Genomic DNA, 21,338 nt, shown 5'->3' with positions numbered 1-21,338 from the left:
CTATATAGACACGGGGAAAAAACCTTTCCCGTGGAAATTCTACCTGGGCAGCCTATAAACAGGAAATATTTAGCAGAGTATGTTGTGGTTTAGAGAAAGAGCAAAATAAGTATGTGACAGGGAGTAGTAAAACTGCTTCAAGCATGCTGATAGAGATGTTCAAATACCGTACTTGTGAGAAAAGTACAGAACAGTCCTGTTTCCAGTTCCCAAATTTACCAGTTCGCTTTGTAGTATGACTGTAACTTCTTAAGATAGGGACGGACTAGTGAAGTAAGGACAGGACCTGTTAAAAAAAAAAAGGCTTAAACGACTTTGAGTTGGCAACTTTACAACTGCCATCTGCGTAAACATGCACATAAATACAGGTGTGTGTATATCAGGGGAGGAAACTTTTTCTAAAAAAACTGAAGAAAGTCGAAAGCCCTATGAGTTCTTACAGAAAAAAAAAAAAAAACACTGCAATTTGACGGGACTTCCATCCATCATCTTTGAGGATCAGCCGCCCAGGAGGAACGAACGTTTCCCCGACTTTTAATTAACGACGAGAAAGGGAACGGGTCCCGATCTGCCTCTTTCTGATCCGCTCTCCGGACAGCTGGTTTTCTTCTTCAAACCGCTCGCCGTCCGTCGTTGGGGAGGGGACACAAACCCGGCCCCGCTCGGCGCCTCCCCGCTGTCCCCGCGGCGGATTCCTGTCAGCGGCGGGCGGCGACAGCCCGCGGCCGCCCCCAACATGGCGCCGCCCCCAACATGGCGCCGCCCCCGCTCTGCCTCCCTCCCTTCGGCTCCTCGGTTTTGATTCCGGGGCCGCCGCGACTCCTTCCTGCTGCCGCGGGCGGGGAGGGGCGGGAGGCGGCTGGGCGCGGCGCAGCCTCGGCCCTGCTGGGATTCCCCCCCCCCCGCCCCCAGCCCGCCGCCACCGCCTGCCGCGGGCCCGCCGCCCCTCGGGCCGCCGCAGCATGTGAGCCCGGCGGGGCGGGGATGCTCTGGCTGCTCTGCGGCCCCTCCCGCGCCATGGAGAGCCAGGTGCTGGTGATCCGCATCAAGATCCCCGACGGCGGAGCCGTGGACTGGACCGTCCACTCGGCGCCGCAGCTGCTCTTCAGGGACGTGCTGGTGAGTGTGGCCGCCTCGCCCCGCCTCAGCGCCGAGCGCCGGAGCGGCCGGCGGGGAAGGCTCGTGACAACGCGGCGCTGCCGCCAGTCGTGGGCCGCGGGGGAGGCCCCGAGGGCTGCGGCGGGTCTCACCTCAGCGCCGGGGCGCCCGGCTCCTAACAAACAAGCGAGCCGACTCCGGCCCGAGTCGAGAGGTGGTGGCCGGCGGTAGGGTGGGCGGGTGGCGTCCTGCTGGAAAGTTGTAGTGAGAAAACGAGCCAGGCGGCCGGGGCGAGCGGCCGCCTTAACGTTGGCGGCGGGGCAGGTGGCACGGCTGTGGCGGCGGCGGCAGGGCGCTGCGCTGTCACACGCAGAGGAGCTCCCCGAGCCCCCCCCGCCCCGGACGGTTGGTTACTCGAAGGGTCTGAGCGTGCCCAAGCGGTGAAAAGGAGACGGGAGCGGAGACGAGCAGCGTCCCTGCGCTTTTGCACGCCGTGGGTCCGGCGAACTGGCCCCCCCCCCGCCCTCGCTCGCTGCTGTGGGGCAGTTGAGAAAGTCGTGGCGTGGAGATGAGCGCCCGCCCGGCTCGCGCCGCGCGCGGGCTGCCGCTCTCCGGGCCGCTGAGCGAGTCGCTGGTTGCTGCGCTGAGGCTTTGCGGCGTCTCCTTCGCCCTGAGCTGCCCCGAAGTTTTCTGAAGGCTGCTTTGTGCCCCGCGATGCTGCTACCGCTCCTTCGTCCCCGCGGTCTGTCCACGTCTCGGCCCTGCCTCCCGCATCCTCAGTGAAGACCCTTATTTTCTCCGCTTTTGCACATCGTCTAGCCCCTCAGAGATGCCAAGGGGTCTGTATTTATCCCACTTACTCTTAATTGCATCTTTGCTCCAAAGAAAAGTCCAAACCCTGTATGTGGGTCCTGTTTTCCTCACGGCAAGCTCTCTGGATGCCCCCGTCTTTCCTACGTTACCCATCTCTGTTAGGGACTCTATGTGCCCATGTTTCCCTGAAGAAAGTTCTGCCACAGATTATGTGCACGTTTAATTTCCTCTGTCATTGTTAATCTGGGAGACAGCTCATGCAGGATACCTCTGTCAGCATGTTATATTTTACTGAGAGGGCATGCAAGGGATTGAGGTGTTGGCTTGCTGAAAACTTTCGGTGATGGGCCTGGGAGGATTGCAGAGGTAATGGAAGCAGATGGCAGATGCTGCAGTTTCTTCCTTCCTAGGTGTTAGCGCTACCCTAAACTTTCTACAGGTGGAGGAGAGGGAGCAGAGCTTTCAACGGATAAGAGAGCTTTTTAGGAGGGCTCAGTTGCCCTCTGGAGATTGTAACCAGTGGGAACTGAGAGCAGAGGAAGCCAGGGACAACTCACCAAAGTGCTCATCAAAGACAGGTGACATGAATCTCAACCAAGTTTACTCCACGTTCTGCTTCGTGCTTTCCTGTCTTTTCCTAAATGAAAAGGAGGGATATTTCATGATGCTTAGATTATCTCTTGAGGTTTTAGAGTTATTGAAAACTAAGTTTGGTTGCAGTATTTACAAGCAAACAGAGAAATGTTCTGAGAGCGCACTTTTGCAAAATTGTCGTCTTTTTAGTCAGCATCCTTGTTGCTACAGCAGAAAAGCAGCTGGAGATATGCAGGCCTTAAACTTGAGCTGCACAGTCTGTTTCCCAAGTGGATTGAAAGTAAAAGCTGTTTAAGCCTAAATGCCTATGCGGTGGGAGCTGCAGCTTATGGTTTACTCCAGGCCTGTGACTTTACGCAGAAATTCTTGGCCGAAGGTGGGATGGAGGTCTGTGGATCCAATCTAAGCTAGAGATGCAGTAGTCAGACCATGTTGTGCATGTGAGACTCTGCACCTAGAGTTTATATCTGTTGCAGCTCTTACGGTTGTTCTGTCAGGTAGTGGTTGAGGTCAGCGTGTGGCTTTTTGGCCTGAAGTTTAAATGAAGCTGCACGTTCAGTTGTGACACGATACTAGGAGAGACAGTATGCTTTTTGGAGTCAGATCTCAAATAAGCAGAGGTGGGATGGTGCAACTGTCCAGGGAGCTCCCATAGGCTTTACCCGAACTGATTTATTAGCTGGATCAGGGCAAAGTACTGAACTCGGGTCTAGTGAGACACCAACAGTGTCATCCTTCCATGAGGAATTTGACTGTTTGCCTCCAGCACACTGAGAAGAGCCTGACAGAGCCCTTGACATTTGAAGTGTGCTTCTAAGGATGTCTGTGATCCGTGAACAGCACGGGACCTCGAGGAGGACCTGAAGTCATCAACAGCTGCAGTGACTGCCAGTCACATGGAAGTGATGCTTCCTGGGAGCTGTAGCTGCTTGAAATGTGAGAGAAGTGAATGGGGAAGGGAGGACAGGTCAGGCGAGTCTGCAGCTTGGTACCTCTCAACTTACTGAAGACTCTCTTTTTCCTTGCTGCTGTTTCCTGTTTCACAGTGCCGGTGATAATTTCCTGCCAGTCAGCAGATGATGACCAAACGTAACAAGAGCATATGTTACTGGCTTTCTTACACAGCCACAGTTGCTGTAGTTATATGTACCACTCTGTGTTCATTGATGTTCTTCCCAAACTACCATGGCAAGCTCTGCACACTGGGGCAGCTGTGGAACCTCTGGTGATGTCCATTGCCTGCCTTGTAGACACTTCTACCCTAGCCAGGCATAGCTGATGAGGGCGGGAGCAGTACCCTTACTGGAATCGGTTGTTTCATTTAGCACAGCACTGCAGAGATATGTTGAGAACTGCATCAGGCTGGGGCCACACATACTGTTTGCCATTTTACATGGTACACTTTGAGATCACTCTGTTAACGGTGTTCTGAGAAGACAGAGTTGCTGGAGATCGCTGGTGGTTCTCTTCACCAGGCTTCTCTTAAAATACAGGTCTATCTCCGGCTGTCCGTACGCCGAAACGTTTCCAGCCACGGTTCACTGGTAGAGGAATATGAGTTGTTCCTGGGCTGAATTGTCCCAGCTCTTTTTTGAGTGAAAGTGAATAGATTTCTGCACCAAGCGTTATCCGTCTTGGTGAGAGGATTTTCAGTTTTGAGAGCTACCATCCACTGTTAAGCTATTGCATTGAGGGTAGGTGTGCCATTAGTATGTCCATACTAGCCAAGAGTGTTGAATTAGCTATGGTGAGTCACATTCAGCTGGGAATGCAACTATACAGTAGTATGATTGTAGATGTAGTAGGAGATTGTCGTTTTCATGTCAAAAATCCTCTCTTGTGAGCTGTGAAAGGTTAAGATAAGAAGGAAGAAGTTTAATAGGCTCTGAACTGTCTCAAGACCCTCATTTGTTTAGCTGATTGTGTTTTGAGAGTTGCCCTCACAGTATGCTCGTATGCTTAATTTATGTGGTTACTACAGAAATTAAATGAAATAAGGCTCAGCACACTAAAGTGTAGTAGATCCCGTGCCACTCACGGCTGGGGAGGGGCCCTGGGAACCGGTGGGGAGAGCAGGAGTAGGACTGACACAAAGGCTTTTTTTGTCCCCCCACCTTCACTGCAATCTTCACTCACCTAGGATGCAATTACAGCGTGCTTATGTGCCAAAGTATCCATTAAAGATCGTATGGAGAACTGGGACATCCCCTGGTAAGGTCAATTACTGAAAAGTAATAATCTAGTCAGACCCCATTGTTTTCCAGTCAGACCCCGTTGTTTTCCTTATTGTCACGGTCTCTCTGAACTGAAGACAGAGAAATGCAAGTTATCCTGTATTTCTCAACCCCTGCAGCCACCTGCCATTTGGGGCGTAGTCAGGGCCTGAACGATCCCGGTGATTTCCATGCTGAGGGTGCTCGTTGTCTCCTTGCGCTCACGTGCAGAGCGCGGCATGCTCCAACAGCGCCGGCAGCTTCCTACACCGGCTGTCCGTGTGGTTTCGTAGGAAGTACCATCTTGCCTCGAGTTGTGCAGAAGCACATCTGATAGCCAGTTCCTAAAACCAAGCATATACCCCCGGATCTTTAGCCTCGGTGGGAACTGGGGACTTGAGTGGGCTGCGTAGGCGAAGGACGAACAGCCTTGCTAAGTCCCGTGTTCTGCTTTGTATTAAGAAAGCCCTGTAGAATTATCTTTGAGAATAGCAAGATTTTCTTTAATGTGATTTTTGTCAATTTAGCATCCTAGAAGCGTGAAGGGCCTTGTGAATACAAATGAGTTGAGCCTTGCAGCGTTTTCAGGCTGGCAAGTAAGATTACTTCCATGCTCCTTCTTTGGAGAAGAAACTGCAGTATGGAGTCAGCGTGTCCTGTCCACAGCCGTAGACTAGCGGTACTAGTCTAGCGGACTGGCTACTTGTTGGTAGCGGTAGGGTTGGAGACCAGGGGTCGACGGCTCCATGCAGCACCTTGCACGCTGCAGGACGCTTTTCTGAATTTCCAGCTACGCTGATCCTGTCTCCTGGAAGAGCCCTTACTGTTGGCTAAACTGTGTAGCGGGTATTCAAACCTTACGTTACCAGTAAACAGACTTATTTTAAAGGTACTGCACCATTAAATGAATTACAGTGAGCTTATTTTTTAAATTGGGCTGTCTGGATTCATTTTCCACAGTCCCGCCTAGAGTATTTAAACACTTGGTGTTAGTTCGGGATAACTTTATTGTATCATACTGATATAAAACAAGTTTTAAGTGATATGAGAATGCGGCCCATGGTTTCAATGTTTATGTTTGAGCAGTGCTTTCACATTTTCTGCTCTCTTGCCTTAGAGGTAAGTGCTCTGCGGTTCTGCTGCAGAGCAGCTTTGATAGAGGTCCTGCCTCAGTTGCTTTCCCCTGATTTTTTTTTCTCTTCGTTGTCAGAGCCTTTACATTTTTGTAAGATAAATACCAGCTATCGTGCATCTGAGCTCACTTGAACAATTGTCTACAAGTCCTGGTATTTTATTGCTTGTGATCGCGGTTGTGGTAGTAGAAAATCATCACACACAATCTGTTGAAATTTAGAATAATCCTTGGAGCTGGGGTCACTGAGAGGGCTGCAGCGTGTTTCAGCGTGGAAGTCTTATTTAGCTGATGAGAATATTGTGGTAACAACAGAGTAATGGTGCGGTTTGTGTCCCCCCAGCCGGAGGTTCTTCAGGTACGCTGCTTTAATAGCGACACTGAGAGCTGACCAGAGCAAAATGAGGTGGTGGCAGGTTTTGTTTTTTTTTTTTTTTTTTTTTTTAAACTATTTTAGTGTTTGGCAGATTTATGGTATGTAGTTCTTAATTGATAATATCCAAGTTTGTTTTTTTTTTTAAACTATTTTTAGTGTTTGGCAGATTTATGGTATGTAGTTCTTAATTGATAATATCCAAGTTTGTTTTTTTTTTTTAAACTATTTTTAGTGTTTGGCAGATTTATGGTATGTAGTTCTTAATTGATAATATCCAAGTATATGAATAAAAAAAAAAAAGATCTCAAATGAAAAAATATTAGAAAAGAATTGACCATCGCTCTTGGAGTGCTGTCGCAGCTCTGGGAGTCTTGCAGGCTTTCGGGGCCTCCAGAAGGGTCTCTGTGCCATACCCACGCACCTCGACTGCGGTTTGTGAGCATCCCAGAACTGCGGTCCTGACTGATATTTCAGATCAATTTAATGCAAGCATCCCCATGCCCTCATATGAATGTTTTACAAGTGGCTTAAATTATTGGTTAAATCTAACATAATTAAAGTATGCTTGCTGAGGAATTTTTAATGTTTAACTACATAGATTTAGAAATATTTACTTAACAGCGCAGTCTTCTTTCTAGGCAAGACTTTAATTTCTTGTTAGAGTCGGAGGGCTCAGCTCTTCCAGTTTTTACAGAGCTGTAGAACTATCTACACTGAAGAATTTTAGTCAGCCTTACATTTTGCATTGGCAATGTTTGTGTTTTTGGGGGGCTGTACAAATTTACAATCTATGGAATGCAATGCAGCTAACCTAACGATTCTAATGCCTTTTGTCTTGTATACAATTAATAGTATAAATTATGTATTGTTAATTTATGTTAACATCTAAAATGAAAAGACAACAAGAGGAGGTTTTAGAAATATTACTTGTTCCAGTTAGGTCTGTGGAAATTTTTTAGTTGCTTTTGCTGCCTTCTCATTATTATTAATGTGTCTCTTTAACATTGCACAGAATGTATAATTTCCTGTTTTGAGACCGAGCAAAAAAGCAGAGAATAAAAATGACAGGGCAGTGATCACTAAAGCTGTGATGCGGGGGAGTGCTTAGCACCCCAAGATGCTCACAGTGTATATACTTCAATAAATATTTTTGTTCATTAATTTCTAATCACTTTGTGACATTGTCAGTGGAAAGATTGCCTGACATGAGAAATCAGGCAGCAGGAAGGAAAAAACCATGCTGTGCGTTTATGCCATGCCCCAACATGACATATTGCAGCCTCGCCGTGGCTGACAGCAGCACAGGCACTGGAAGGCCGGGATGAGTTAAATCTGAGCAGGTCTTTTTCATTGAATTTTGAGTAAGTGTTATACGCAAAGGCTAAAAACAATCCTTTCCTTCTCTCAGTTTAGTTGCGCAGAAAAGGTTTGTAAAAGTGTTGATATCAAAGTGCCGCTTTGAGGCGGAGATGTGTAACCTTTGGAAACGTCGGGGGGAGGTTGTGCCCGGCCTCGCGTCGGTGCAGTTGCACGTTCCCTCCAAGAGCCCTTGCGTTGCAGGGGATAACGCCAAGGCTGAGGGCTGCCCTGTAGGTTGGTACGTTCACCTCTTTGGGTGTTTCAACCTTATTGCCTACAGGGCAGCGAATACGTTTGAAACGGTCTGCCAAGTTTTGAAGAAGGCGAATTCCGATTAAAAACGACGACGACGAACCTCCCAGCGGTCGGCCGCTGCGGTGGAGAGCACCCTGGCACGCCGTGCTGCGTCGCGAGCCCCCGGCCGTCAGCCTGGAGCAGCTGCTGGGTCCCTGCGCTTTCCTGGGCCGTTGTGGAGTGAAAGTCCCAAAGACTTGCTCCATCTCCCAGCTCCTGGTTTAATTCATGCTGGCAGCCCTAAGCCCACCCAGAGCAATGTTGCTCTGTTGTTTCTGAGCTGCAGCCAGACAGGAGATGTAATCGGGTGATGCGGTTACCTTGCAGCGGAGGGGAAGACTAGATCAGTTGTTCAGAGGTGGCCAACTCTCTTCCCAGGATCTAAGATCATCTGAGCAGAAAGACTGAGACCTGAGCACGTGCTTTCTCAAGTAAAAAGCCATTCATAAACCTCTCTTTTTATGACTTACCTCCACGAGTTAGATGTACGTTCCTCTATAACCTAAGGACAAAATCAATTCTTCCAACTGCAAGAACAGGCAGCACTGACTTTGTTTGCAATTATGATTGAGTTACTTACCAAAAAAAAAAAAAAAAAAAAAAGTAGCACGGAGAGGAAGGAGAAGGGCACAGTGATTTATATTGATTTGTGCTGTGCACTAAAAAGTTTGTAATTTTTAGGCAGTGGTGAGTAGCAGGTTTTAAAGTCTTCTGACCGCAGCTGGGGAGCAATTAAGATGATTTACTCTAAATAATTTCAAGCATTTCCAGTTGGATATATAGCTAATTCTCCTTTACGTTTTAGGATGTCATTGGTCAAGTTTTGCCCGATGCGACGACAACAGCGTTTGAGTGTAAGTATGGCTTGTATAAACCGTCTCCTCTGTCACGTTATGGAGCTGTCATTTTTTAAAATAAATAATGTTTATGTTCATTATATGTTGTGGTTAAATATTTATGCATTAATGCAAGTTTAATGATGATACTGAACTAAGTAATATTTTATTATTTAATCACATCTTGAGTGAGCATATTTCTACAATATAGCTTTAATTACCAGCATGACCTTACCGTGCTCTTACTCCTCACTGCAGTTATATTGCTTGAATTAAATGAAACGTATAAAGTACCTGTAGGTTTAAGTTTAAAATTCTGATTGTCTAGTGAAAAAAAAAAACAACACCCAAAACCCAAAAGAGCAGCAGCTTTTAGAAAAATGTGGTGCAGCACAGAGGTTTTGTACCAAGTATAGCAGCACAGCTATATTTGGATCCTTTTACTCAAAAGGGGTTGACCACAATACCAGAGGTTGTGCCTTTCAATTTCTACTAGAAATAGGAACTTTCTTCATTTTTTTTCAACATCTGCTGATGATCACTGAGAGAGCAGGAAAACAAATTATGGTTATCGTTTAATCCCACGTATTCTCAGGTGTGAGCTGATCACGCCTCTCCTCCCGTGTGAGGAGAAACGCCATCCCTTAGCAGCCACGCGGAGTGCGCGTACTGGGGGGAGCGACGTGGCGCTGCTGCCTTGGGTGCAAAACCAAAAGTCAGTGAGGGCATCTCAAAGCCTTTCTGGTTGCCAGAGGGGGCTGGCTTAGTTAATGGGTGCCTGGAAGATATGTGCTTGTAGGAATAGGAAGGCCGAGCCGGCGTTGCCCCTAGGGATTCAGAATGGTTAGTAGAAGAAAACACTTCCTTCCACTGGAACAAACGTCTTTTTCTCTTTCACTAGAAAGGCTGCTGTGTTGTTAGTTTTCCTTTTCCTTCTTCTGGGGACAAGCTAAGGACACTAGCTTGCTACTGTCTTTGTTATACCAGTCTCCTATCTGAGAGCAGGAAGGGTGGATAGTTAGTCGGCTTCAGCTCCTGGAGAAGGTGTGAGAGTGGCAGGAGAACACCACCTGGTTAGACTTGCGCGGTAGCAATGCGTTCTAAAAGGCCTTGTGTGTCGGCTGGGAAAAATAATTTATGTACAGGATCTGTACAAGCTATATGTTGAGGTTGTCATTAATCACACTTGCACCTTGTGAAGGTGATTATGTCATCCTTTTGCTGAGTTAGGAAAGCTCTTTGTGATGGCAGGAGTGCAGATTTAGGCTTATGCTGACATGTCTGCTTATTCTATTTCAGTTCTACTCTTTGAACCCTGTATTTTTATTTTTGGAGGGTTTCCTGGAGGGATTGTCCTATCTAAAGAGCAATAAGCTGCAAAGGAAAGTCAAACATCTGGCTCTTAGATACTGTACTAGAGTTTTCTTCCAAGTGGAGAAGGCTCCTGCTGTTCCCTTTTTAATATTTATTTATTATCATTTTCTGCATATCTCTGTTTTCCTTTGATAGAGATGAAATAACAAAAGGAGCTGCAGGGGATTAGAAATGCTGTATGAATAAGGTAGCGATGCTGAAGGTGAGAGAGCAGATATCATAGAGCAGATAGGGCCTTGCATTCTTATTAGAATTTTTCCTCTGATTAGAGCTTTACAGATAATCCTGAGTGTAGATAATCAAAGGAAATACTGTTTTGTGAAGCTTCAAGTATGACTTAGTGCTTCACGTTTCTCTTTTCACATGTGTGTGCTTTTCCTCCTAAAATACCAGAGGCATAAGAATGGAGATTGTAGATGGTTTTTTCCTGCAGCCTGGACGTTTCTCTTGCCCTGTTGTGAAAACAAGGCTTTCTGCAGAGACTACAGAGACCTAAGCAAAACCAGGCTCCAGACCTTGCTGTTTCTTTTATAAATTTGTTAATTTTTTTTTTTTTACCTACCTCCCACATCACACATTAGCTTTGTTTGAACTTCACGCACCAGTAGCAGTCACTGCAATCAGAGCAGTAGCCCATATTAATGGTACCATGTGTAGAACTTTCCTGGAAATACTTATTTCATTGTGTCTTCTAACATCTGCTTCTGTGCTTTCAGTTCATGTCTCTAGTCTGTCATTTACATCTGCACGAAACCATTTCCCCTGCCATTTAACTGGCGTCTAAAATATGTTATGTATATTGATGCTTGATTTTTCTGGTTACTTTATCCATGTCAAATGCCTAGAGTCTACCAGCTTAAGCTTTGTTCTCACCTGCTTCATTACTTCTTCAGATGTGGATAATTACCATCTAGTGTAGTCTCCTCTACTGTTTGTTTAGTTATCGTTATCTACAGTGTATCATCCATTGTAGCTTCTACCTGGGGCTGCGCTGCGTCTACCATTGGACCTTTATGTGGATTTCACCACTGTATTACACATTGCTACAAATAAAATCACTAACAGCATATGGCCTGTTATGATCCTTTTATCCAAACTCTGCCATTTTGTATATTTGTGATACTCTGCAGATTTTGTGGAGATTGCTTCATAATATTTGCTTGCCATCTGCTGCACTCTGTTTGGTATCTTGCTAGGATTTCTTCCTCCATTTTAAGTGACATTAGCAAAATCCAGCCAGTACATAGGATTTTTTGGTTCTACTTTTGCTTCCCTAATGTGCTGGAAAATCATATTGCTGTGCTCTAGGCAAGTAGAGAAGCCTGGAAATCTTTCTGAACCCATGCGTCATATTTAGCTAGTTTTTGGGCTGTACCCACTTATATGTCATGATAGGATGGCCAAGAATCTCTGTAAAGAAATGAGAAGTATACTTTTTTCCTGTTTTTCTTTAAAAAAAAAAAAACATTGCCTGGCTATTTTAGACTTGACTTCTTCTGCGTTTTACTCTGATCCCCTTTTGGTTGCTGCATAGCTTTCATTGTGCTCACTATGCTGACAGTAGCTTCTTCAGCCTTTCTGATTCCGCTACTACGTGCTGCTGTGACTTGGGTTATGGCCAGATAGCAGTTTTGCAACTCCTTTCTCTCTAAAATATTTCCAGGCAAGGAAAATTCAGTTTCAATTCACTAACTCTTCTTAGTCTTTCCATCCTTCATGACTCACAGGAGGCTGGTAGCCCTAGCAAGTAGTTTCAGCAACCTGGCAGTTCACCAGTTAAACTTCCAGGAGACAAGACTGTTATAGGACGTGGCTGTACTAGCTGGTGGTTCTTCCAATTTTCCTGTTCCACTGTCCCATAGCTCTGTTGTGGTACATTTTTAAAGCGTAACTTTCAGATTTTTGCACTGCGTTTTTGTGCTCTTTTATTTGTCACTTGTTCTTTCTCCCCTTCCGTGCTGTTTTGCTCTTTTCATTATAGCCTCAGCATTATCTGCTAGGTTTTCAGAGGCAGAAACTCCTCAGGTAATTTTGATTTGTGAAGTTAGATCTGCTCGTAACTACAAGCAAGAGTTAGTTTTCATCCCAGGAAATAATGGCACTTTTTGTGTGCTGGTACAAGGGCCGTGACTGCAGAAAGCACGTGTATTGGTTAGAGGGTGTCTCCCGACAGGAGGGCAGGCAGGCTTTTCACCATCCTCTGCTCACATGCTGAGGGGGTCAGAAGCAGGTCTGCTGCAGTCCTGAAGCCATATAAATGCATGCACTCATCTTTGAATTTTCATCCTTTGGTATTTAGTAGGTGTTTGAAATATGGTAGTGTGTTGCTTTTGGTCTCCTGAAGCGTGTTAGCTCGGGCAGAGTGCTTTTCTTCTGTAGCCATGTGGCTTTCTGACCAGCTTGCTTGCATCTGGTTGACTTGGAGCACAGGCAGAGTGTTTTGGTGTGTTTGAACTCCTTGGTGTGGACGTATCCTTACGCACTAAGCCCCTGTCAGCTTTCACGAAGAGGTGAGCATCTCTGTGCTTTTCAGTACCCTGACTCAAATGGGCCTGTGTGTTTGAGATTCCCCACAGTAGATTTTTTTTTTTTTTGGTTAAAAAGGCATGTGAATGTCTGCTGTTCTTTGGTACTTCAGTTAGATGTTGTGGTGATGTTTTATTTTCAAAGAGCTCCCTGTCTAAAGGGAAAACCCACATTTAAAACTGGGGTATACACCAATGTGCTATGTGTGGGTTTTTTTTTTTTTTTTAAATCTAAGGAAGATACCTAAATTGCAGCAGACAAAAATTGGAGACAGACCATTAGCCCTTCCCTCCTCCCCAGAGCTAAAGCAATAAAAAGAAATTAACATTTTGTTACTGATTTGGAGAGGAGGGGTCCATCCCAGTCATCTGGTGACTTGGGCAGCTCTTCCCTCAGCAAAAGTGCATGAGCTTTGCACGAGGTCTGGGAGAGGAGAAGGGGGCTGGACCCGCTCTGAGCGAAGTGAAGGATCTGCAGAGGGTGTCTCAGCAACAGTGGCATGTAACGTTGGAGTGTGTTGTTGCACCAGCTGGTGCTAATAGGGGGGATTTAGCCTCCTGGTAGATCTGCACCTGCTGAATCCTGCCATATGTCTTTGGAAAGTCTATTCCTCCTGTAGCTCTTCATATTAATAATTCGTTCTGAATGCCTTGCTCTGCTGAAGCCTTTCCGAATCTTGTTCTTTCATCTGGCTGTGTTACCGCAGCAGCATCTTACCTTGTGCCAGAAGGTGCGCTTTCTGGGGGTTTGTGGCTGTTCCTGAGCTGTCATCGCAAAACAGCAGTTGCTCCATCATGCTGTTCACGCACCGAGTATCATCTTCACCCGTAGTTGCACTATGAACAGAAACACAGGCTGCTTTGCTTGGGTGCTGACGTCTGTCTTCATCTGAGCGTATGTCTGTGTGTATAAACAGGCAGACGTAGGGTCGCTTGTGAGTTACTGTTTTTAAGTCGATGTTACTGTGTCACGAACAAGCAGAGATACCAGTGCCTTTGTAACGGGGCCCAGGGAGGAGGAACTTGACCCGGGGCTGGTGAGCTGAGGTAGGAAGGAATGACAGAAATGACAGAAGATTTTAGTGGAAAGAAAGCAATTTAAATCCTCTTTGTTATAGTAATCTAAGTTTTGATGAAGGACACTGCTAAAACTTAACGCCATCTGGGAGGACTGAGGCACATGAAGAAACTGCCCAAACTTTGCTTTCAGTTTCCGATGTCAAAAGAGTAACTTGAGGGGTGTCTGCAGGGAGTATTGCAGCACGTGCCGGACTGCAGGCTTCTGGAGAGCTTCTGGCAATAAAACGGTTGTTGGGAGCAAGGTTTTGAGTGTTTTGTTTGTGCCTCTCTTTTCTACAGGTGATTGTAGTCTCTGTTAATTAATATTTGGAGTCATTATAAATTACTATTTCAGAGTAACTGATTACTTGTGTAGTTGACATACATTCTTTTTGTTTTCATTTGTTTGTAAATGTTCAGGTGAAATGGATGCACTTGCTCTGCTAAAATGGTAATTTTTTTTTTCCTTTGTTGGTAAATGTGTTATATTTCTTTGTTAGATGAAGATGAAGATGGTGATCGGATTACTGTTAGAAGCGATGAAGAAATGAAAGCCATGCTGTCCTATGTAAGTATAGTATAACAAATACTGATATTTTCTGTGTTAATCAGTTTCTGTTCTCGGGTTTTTTTTTTGCTTGTATCAAAGTGTTAATGTAAACTACAGTGGTCACAGTATAATATTCCTGTATTATGTGTAGGTGTTTAAAAACTGCATCACATGAGACATATGGACATGGTTGACTCTTTTTTTTTTTAAAAAGACTTGTACACTTACTGATCATATCATAAACATTAAGAATAATGCATCTTAATGACTTTTGCATTAGGTATAGTGCAGGCTAAATGGACTATCAATTTCTTGTATTTTTTATGCAGTACTTAAAGTAACGGCTCATTAAAAATGAACCCCTGGGCTCTAAAAATTTTTCAAAATCTACTTTCATCTGGAGACTGTTTTCACCCCTCCTAACAGAAGAGTTACATTTTAGCTGCAGGCTCTATATTCATAGAAGATTTAAAGTCGTATATTCTGTTTTTTAATATGAGATATATGTGCGTATGTGTATATCTTTATATACATAAAATACCTCTATATAGGTGCCTATAAATATAAGAGCTGTCTACAGAAATGAAGTATGGGGATAGTTACTGAATCAAAATAATTTGAGTATAGCTTAAAAATGTATCTTTCATGCTGCAGATGTAAATGACATTCCATTTAATATTTCCTTTCAGATGAAATTGAGCAAGAAGATTAGCGTAGTTTAATGTATGTTTTTTTCTCTAAGTCAGATAAAATGTTAATTCCTTATATAGTGCACTTCTTGACAAGAGATTGCTTTTGTATTATGCTAATGATCTTAACTTTGAACATTATCAGAAACAACCTGTGTAGAGTAGAAGTCAGGTGTTTTTGGTAGGCCTTAACGACTTGGTTTAGCTTGGTCCATCATCACCATAAAAATGTTAAAGTTGCCCTTTCAGTCTTAGGGCTTACTTTAATGACAGTCAAAAGCAGCCGTGTTTTGTACTCGCTATTTTGTTCCTGCAACCTTGTCTATAAACTTGTTCATAAAGCAGCTAGCTGCTAAGTAGGGGATTGGGGTTCAATTCCCTGTTGCAGAGCAGGAACATGCTTGGATCACCTAAATCTTGCCCAAGTCTCTGCTTTATGGTGTGTTCTTAGATACGTGTACTCTAGTGTTTGGTAAAACAGTGTTGTGGTGAATTTAGAACAAAAGTGCATCAAGCAGTCTGAGTTTTTTAAGTGGAGTCATGTTTTCTAGCTGGCCTCAGAGAAGGCTTCCTCTATGAAATTCTGATCCTTTGATATCTGCAGAGATTTTTCTGCACGTATTATGGCTTTTCTGTGTCGATATTTCCGCGCACCAGAAGTTGCCTCGTGAAGGCTTCGGTGGACCATTAGTCACTTGGGAGTCTATTGGTAGATGCTGGTTCAGAGAGTTTTTAGTCATTGTCAATGACTTAATTTTAGGGTGAAAGAAGTGCAGATTCCAGATGATGGTGACTGATCTCTGTAAAACAGGGCTTTTTCAAGGGATGTGTTAAATAAGCCTCTATCATGTGGAGCTTTTTTCCAGAGGAGGTGAAACCATTGTATCCCAAGTTTGATATTAAAGAGCATAAGACAGTTGTGTGAAAGAAGGGGAGAAAATCTTGCTCCAGTCAAGGAGATTTTGTATGTATTCTAGGGGTTTTCTTTTGGTGGTTTTTTTTTTTTTTTTCATACAACTAGATCACCAGTGATGCTTCCCCGCTGGAACTCCTCCAACGTATGTATTCGTCGCTGTTCCCTATAAAATGTTTGTCGTTGCCATTTAGCTGGGACACTTGAATTTTTCTGGCAAAATTTTGCAATTAATCATGCCTTTGTAAGGTCATCTCTTTGCTATGCTTCCAAGCTTACGGTTAAAGTTTCAGTACATTAGAGTTGTGACTGAGCAACACTCTACTTTCCCTACAAATTATGGGATGTCTGTAAATGACTTCTTTCCACTTCAGCAGTTTTTCTTGTCTGAATATCTTTCCTTAAGTTTTAAACTAGGTGGCTACTTCAGTATTGTGTTAATGTTTTAACTTTCTAAGTCCCTATACCTGTCGTTTTAGGGTATGCGCATGAGAAAACGAATCTCCTACAAGGAAAAGGATGAATTTTCTATTATCTTGAAGAATGTACTGGGGGGAAAAGCTACTTATTTTTTGTTCTTCTCAAAAGTCCATTGTTACAACTCGTTAGATATGAGCGTGAGATCATTATAACTCGTTGCTGTGCGTGGTTCCTGATGTAGGGGCACGTGTTATCTTGTCAGATTGACGTTGCTGTCTTGTCCCAGCTCCTGAACGATTCTCTTCATATGCGTTGTGCTCTGGCAGGCGTTTATACACTGGGAGGACATAGCCAGGTGGTTCGGCATCAGGTACCTGGGCTACTCGGGGCTTTTGGTACCTGTTTGTTCTGCTTGGCATAGTTAACTTTTTGGCATATGGCATTTTACATGAGGTTGTATCTAAGACTGTAAATGCAGGCTTGTAGCCTAACCTGTAAGTCCCATACTGGGAAAATGGGCTGTAGCATTTGGCTCTAGCAAAGCATGTGCTCTGAAAGCAGATATTGTGGGTGAGGCTCTGGCCTCTGCCGCTCAAGGTGATTATGCTGTAGGCCTGCAACAAATGTTTGGAGGATGAAACAGCTGCTGAATGCTTCTAGGAATGATGTGCTGCAGTTCTGTTAGTACGCTCCAGAATAAAAGTGAAAGATTTCAGTATAAGAATGAAAAAATAATTCTTTGAGAATACAGGTCTATTCCATGAAAGTAAGGCATCATGATACCTTACGAGGTGCTTTGCATCTTCATGACCTTTTTATCTTCAAGTTCTTTGGTTTCAGAGCTTGACAGTAAGAGTGATTCAGGCAGGTCTGGAATTATTTTGGAGTATGCGGAAGTACTTCATGTAATACCTATGCAAATGTTGTGGAGTGATAATTAAAACTATTTTTGTATTCTGCATTGCAGTTAATTAAAGAAAGACATTGAGTAGCAGCAGAGCTGCACTTTAGCTGTTGTCTTGTATCAGTATAAAAAGGCAGTAATTTTTTTGACAGCCACTGATTGGAAAGTTGCTTGCAGCTTTCTGAAGGCAAGGGGTACATGCTCTGGATCAATAACTGGCAAATTTTCCATTAAAAAGAATACCTGAACAATGTTCCAAATAGCCACTGGCATCTTAATTTTCCATGGAAACCTCAAATGCTCATATGTGGAGGACAAATCATTTTCAGACAATTTTTCCAGACTACTTGTTAACAGTTATTGCTGTCCCAAAAGGTTGACAGCTTACATGATTGATATTTCATTTACTTGTCATCACTGTTTGAGTAATGGAGAGGGCCACATTTCTTTCTCTTTTGCTCTCTCTCTTTCTCTCTTTTTTTTTAATAAGAAACAGTCTCTTGTATGTTTATTTTAGTTTATTATTCTGAAGGGTATGTACTATGTTTATACTGTATGTACATGTCTTGAGGTCGTAGAATGCCCCTTTAAAAAATAGTTTTTAGTTTTTAAAACAATTTTGGCCCTCCTATGGAGCAAGAGATTCTTTTACAGCTCTGTAACTAATAGGTGCCAGCGACACATTTTTATGAAGGGGTATGGGGACATGGGGAGGATTTGGCTCGTTATTAATGACCCCACAATACAAAATAAGTCCATGGGGTAGTCTGTCCCATTCCCAAAAAACCTCTGGGTCTTTTCAAAACAGTGGGCTTCTGTAGCATAAGCACAGTGAAAGCGTGTGTCGTGGGTTTAAGTTGTGTATTTATACGTTTACACGCTCATGTGAACCAGTTACCCTGCTCAAAAATCTTGTGGTGAGATTTTAATGAGGGAAATGCTTTTAGCAGCAGGCATGGTACTAAGCGTACACATAGGAGGTTGAGCTAGACAGATCTGCATACCCTCAGCAGGTTTCTTCCTAACTATTTTTTCGCAAAAGGAAATTTCTTCCTATTTCTTGATGTGAATAAGGAGGGGGGGGGAAAAACCACACTGAAAACCTGCTCTTTGTGCCAAGCCAGTGGACTATTGTAGCAGGCTAGGATCTTTGTATTATAAAGGAAATTGTGAATGAGGCTCTGCACGTAAATTGCCATCAGTGCCCGCACAGAGCCGTGTTACAAACGCCGTCAAGTTTCAATCTGTCGTAAAGGTACCTGTGCCTGGAGTGCAGGCGCGGGATCTGGAGCTCCTGAGTCCCATGTGGTTTTATGGAGAGAGGGTGAGATTTGATTTCGTGCAATCTTAGTGATATCAGCTAATATCTGCTTAATATAGTTTGCATATTTGATCCTATTGTAAGAGGAAAGAAAAACGTCTTATAGCATTATGTAGTTAATAAACTGTTTTCTTATTTTTTTTATTTGCATGAGTAAAAATGCATGCTTTATGGGAAATCATTGGTGTGAGTGAAATACACGTGTTTGATTCCACAGAGAATTTTTTTTTCTGTTGACATTTAATCTTGCCAGTTTGAGTAATAGCATCACAAAAAGCTCATAACAGTGGCATTCTGAAGTCTTAGACCACACTCAGCTGGTGAAAATTAGCATGAAAGTCAGTGGAGCTACACTGATTTATGCCATGAAGATCTGGCCCACAGCCAGCATTTTTGCTTCAAAGATGTTTGGTGATTGCATGCTTTGTGATGTGCTTTCAATATTTAATACTTATCATAATCAGGAATGTATGGGTTATAGACCGTAAACTTTTAGTAAGGTCTGTCTTCCACTCTGGGATTGTTCTAGTACGTCTAGTACATCTCCTGATCTTACTGTTAAATGTCTTATCTGGTGGGTGCTCATTGCTTCTCAATGAGTGAAAGCCAGATCTGAAAGGCTAATAAAGATTCCAAGTTGTTTAATCCAAATTTAATTCTCCGTTTGATCCCGCTATTTGTCCTTATCATCATGCCACATCTCAGTCTTCCTCATGCCACAGTCAGTATTTCCTGGCTTCTTTGGTGTTGACATTCTCAGATACTTGCAGACTGTTTCCCTGTTGGTGGTGGGGCGGGGGGGAAAGGAGAATCCCGTTTTGTACGTTCTTAGCCTTTCCTTGCAGATCTCTGCTAGCAGTCCCTGTAGAGTCCACGTGCTGCGGTCCAAGGTCTCCGTGGGTCTGCAGTGGCTCTCTAGTAACACTGTTTTGCATACCCTTCTATGCCTTAAATGTATACACTAAGGGATGGCACGACTTCTCTGCTTATGTGGCACGTGGCCCCAACTGCCCTGATTGTGCTTCGGCATTGCAAATTCTTGGATAGTTTCCAGATTCTTTTCTCCCTTGGAGTTTTGTCGATTGCATAATTTTTTTGTCTATATTTACAGTGTTTCTTTGATTTTTTCCCCCCCCCCCACCCCCGACTTCTCCAGGTATGGCAACCGCTGTGTTTGCTGTAAATGTTCCATTTGGTCAGTCTTCTGAAACATTCCCAGGTTTCAGGTGAGCCTGAAACCTGCATAGTGGGGCCCATGACAGATCCCTGTGCTTGAGTTGGTGCAGTGGTGGCTATCATAGCCCTTCGGTTATGTTCTTTGCATGCCACTTTGTTGCGTGGACACTGCAAATAGTAGGAAAGCATTCTGAACGCTGATATGTATGATGGCAATTAAAACCCCCCACAAATTTAACAATCTATAAGTGCTCTTACTGCTATTCATAGATTACTGAGTAATCTCTTTCTTTAATCTCTTTGCAGTATTACACCACTGTAATGGAACAGCAAGTAAATGGACAGTTAATAGAGCCTCTACAGATATATCCAAGAGGTAATGCTTAACAAATTCTAATCAACAATGATTATATCAGTAAACTGTTTCATCAACAGTTATGTTTTCAGAAGGTTTAAACGCACATAACATGATGTTTACCTCTTAATTTGGATAGAAGAATTCATTATTGTGGGGAGTGTAGTGAAAACTACAGTTATTGCATATAAAATAGCTAATTTACTGAAGTAAATTAGACTAACAAGATTCAGTTTGCATAGTACATATTTCTGTACATTAAAAAAACTCCTTGGTGATGTTTTTGCGTGTATTCAAACCAAAGCAGATGGATAACTTAAGTTTTAGATACTTAGGAAGACTGGGTTTTTGTAAAGATCTTTGATCTTATAATACTGTTAATCAGTCTTACACTCTTCAGGGCAGTGACTGTCATTGTTCACTTAGAAAATGAGAACATGTCTGTCACAGCAGCTCTATGCGTGACACGTTTTATTTGAGATTTAGGGACTTAACAGTGGTACTGAAATGATCACAAGTTACTTTAATAGCTCTCCTGAACAAGGAAAGAGGTAATCAAGTATGTGGGTTGAGAAGCAATTGAAAAATAGGTCATCTACATCCTGAACAAAAATCCATAGGCAGCTACATAGATTTTTTGGGGGGGAACACACCTGCCTCTCTGAATTCAAATAATGTTTAATAAGAGACTAATATGTTACATAATTCCTCCGATTCATTCAGATGTTCTCAGTAGCCAGTCTTTGAATCTGTGGTTCTTAATTGATGAAACAGATAAGGTTTAAATTCTCTAAGTAAATCTCCCAGCAATAAATTAATTGAAATAATTAAAAATTAAACTCTTCTCACTTAACTGATATTATACAAATAATCATACTATGAGTTTCCCAATTAAACATTCTAGACTTCTATTACTTACAACTCTCTGAAGTTTGAATTGGGCAATTAACCAACAGTCTTCTCAAACACATGCTAATAAGATCTCAAAAGGAAACTGGGTTTCCTGGCAGTTTAGTATGCTCCTATGGCTTGAAGTCAAGGGGAAAGCAAAGGTTTTTTTTTTATAACTCAGCCTAGCAGGATCTGATCGAGAGGGGTCTCATGGAGGATTACCTGGTAGGACACCAGGTAATCAGTGGACTCAATTCCTTGCAGTTAAGGTAAGTGCTGAGTGCAAGGACAGCTATACAAGGGGAAGACTGTGTTCTGCTTCCTTGCCCCTTCCTAAGCTGAGATGTGTCTCAGCCTTTCTCCTGAACCTCTCTCTTCCCCTAGAGTGTATGTCGATAACTAAGATTCCTTCTCTCTAAAGACACTGACCACCACTTCCAAGAAAG

General features: G+C 43.6%; 1 protein-coding gene across 8 annotated transcripts in view; it reads left to right on the top strand.

The window, feature by feature from the left end:
* Positions 1–837: 837 nt before the first annotated feature.
* Positions 838–21,338, top strand: part of MAP2K5 (mitogen-activated protein kinase kinase 5) — a 146,117-nt gene continuing 125,616 nt past the window's right edge. For all 8 annotated transcript variants that reach the window (XM_068958133.1, XM_068958130.1, XM_068958134.1 and 5 more), the window contains exons 1-4: positions 838–1,119; positions 8,685–8,733; positions 14,174–14,241; positions 19,953–20,022. In XM_068958133.1, coding sequence (XP_068814234.1) covers positions 985–1,119; positions 8,685–8,733; positions 14,174–14,241; positions 19,953–20,022 — 322 coding nt within the window. In that variant the 5' untranslated portion in view covers positions 838–984. The remainder of the gene's footprint in view (positions 1,120–8,684; positions 8,734–14,173; positions 14,242–19,952; positions 20,023–21,338) is intronic.

The sequence above is a fragment of the Struthio camelus genome, chromosome 12 (assembly GCF_040807025.1).
Source record: "Struthio camelus isolate bStrCam1 chromosome 12, bStrCam1.hap1, whole genome shotgun sequence".
Classification (NCBI taxonomy): domain Eukaryota; kingdom Metazoa; phylum Chordata; class Aves; order Struthioniformes; family Struthionidae; genus Struthio; species Struthio camelus.
Note: the sequence above shows the minus strand (reverse complement) of the source record. Positions and strands in the feature narration are given on the sequence as shown.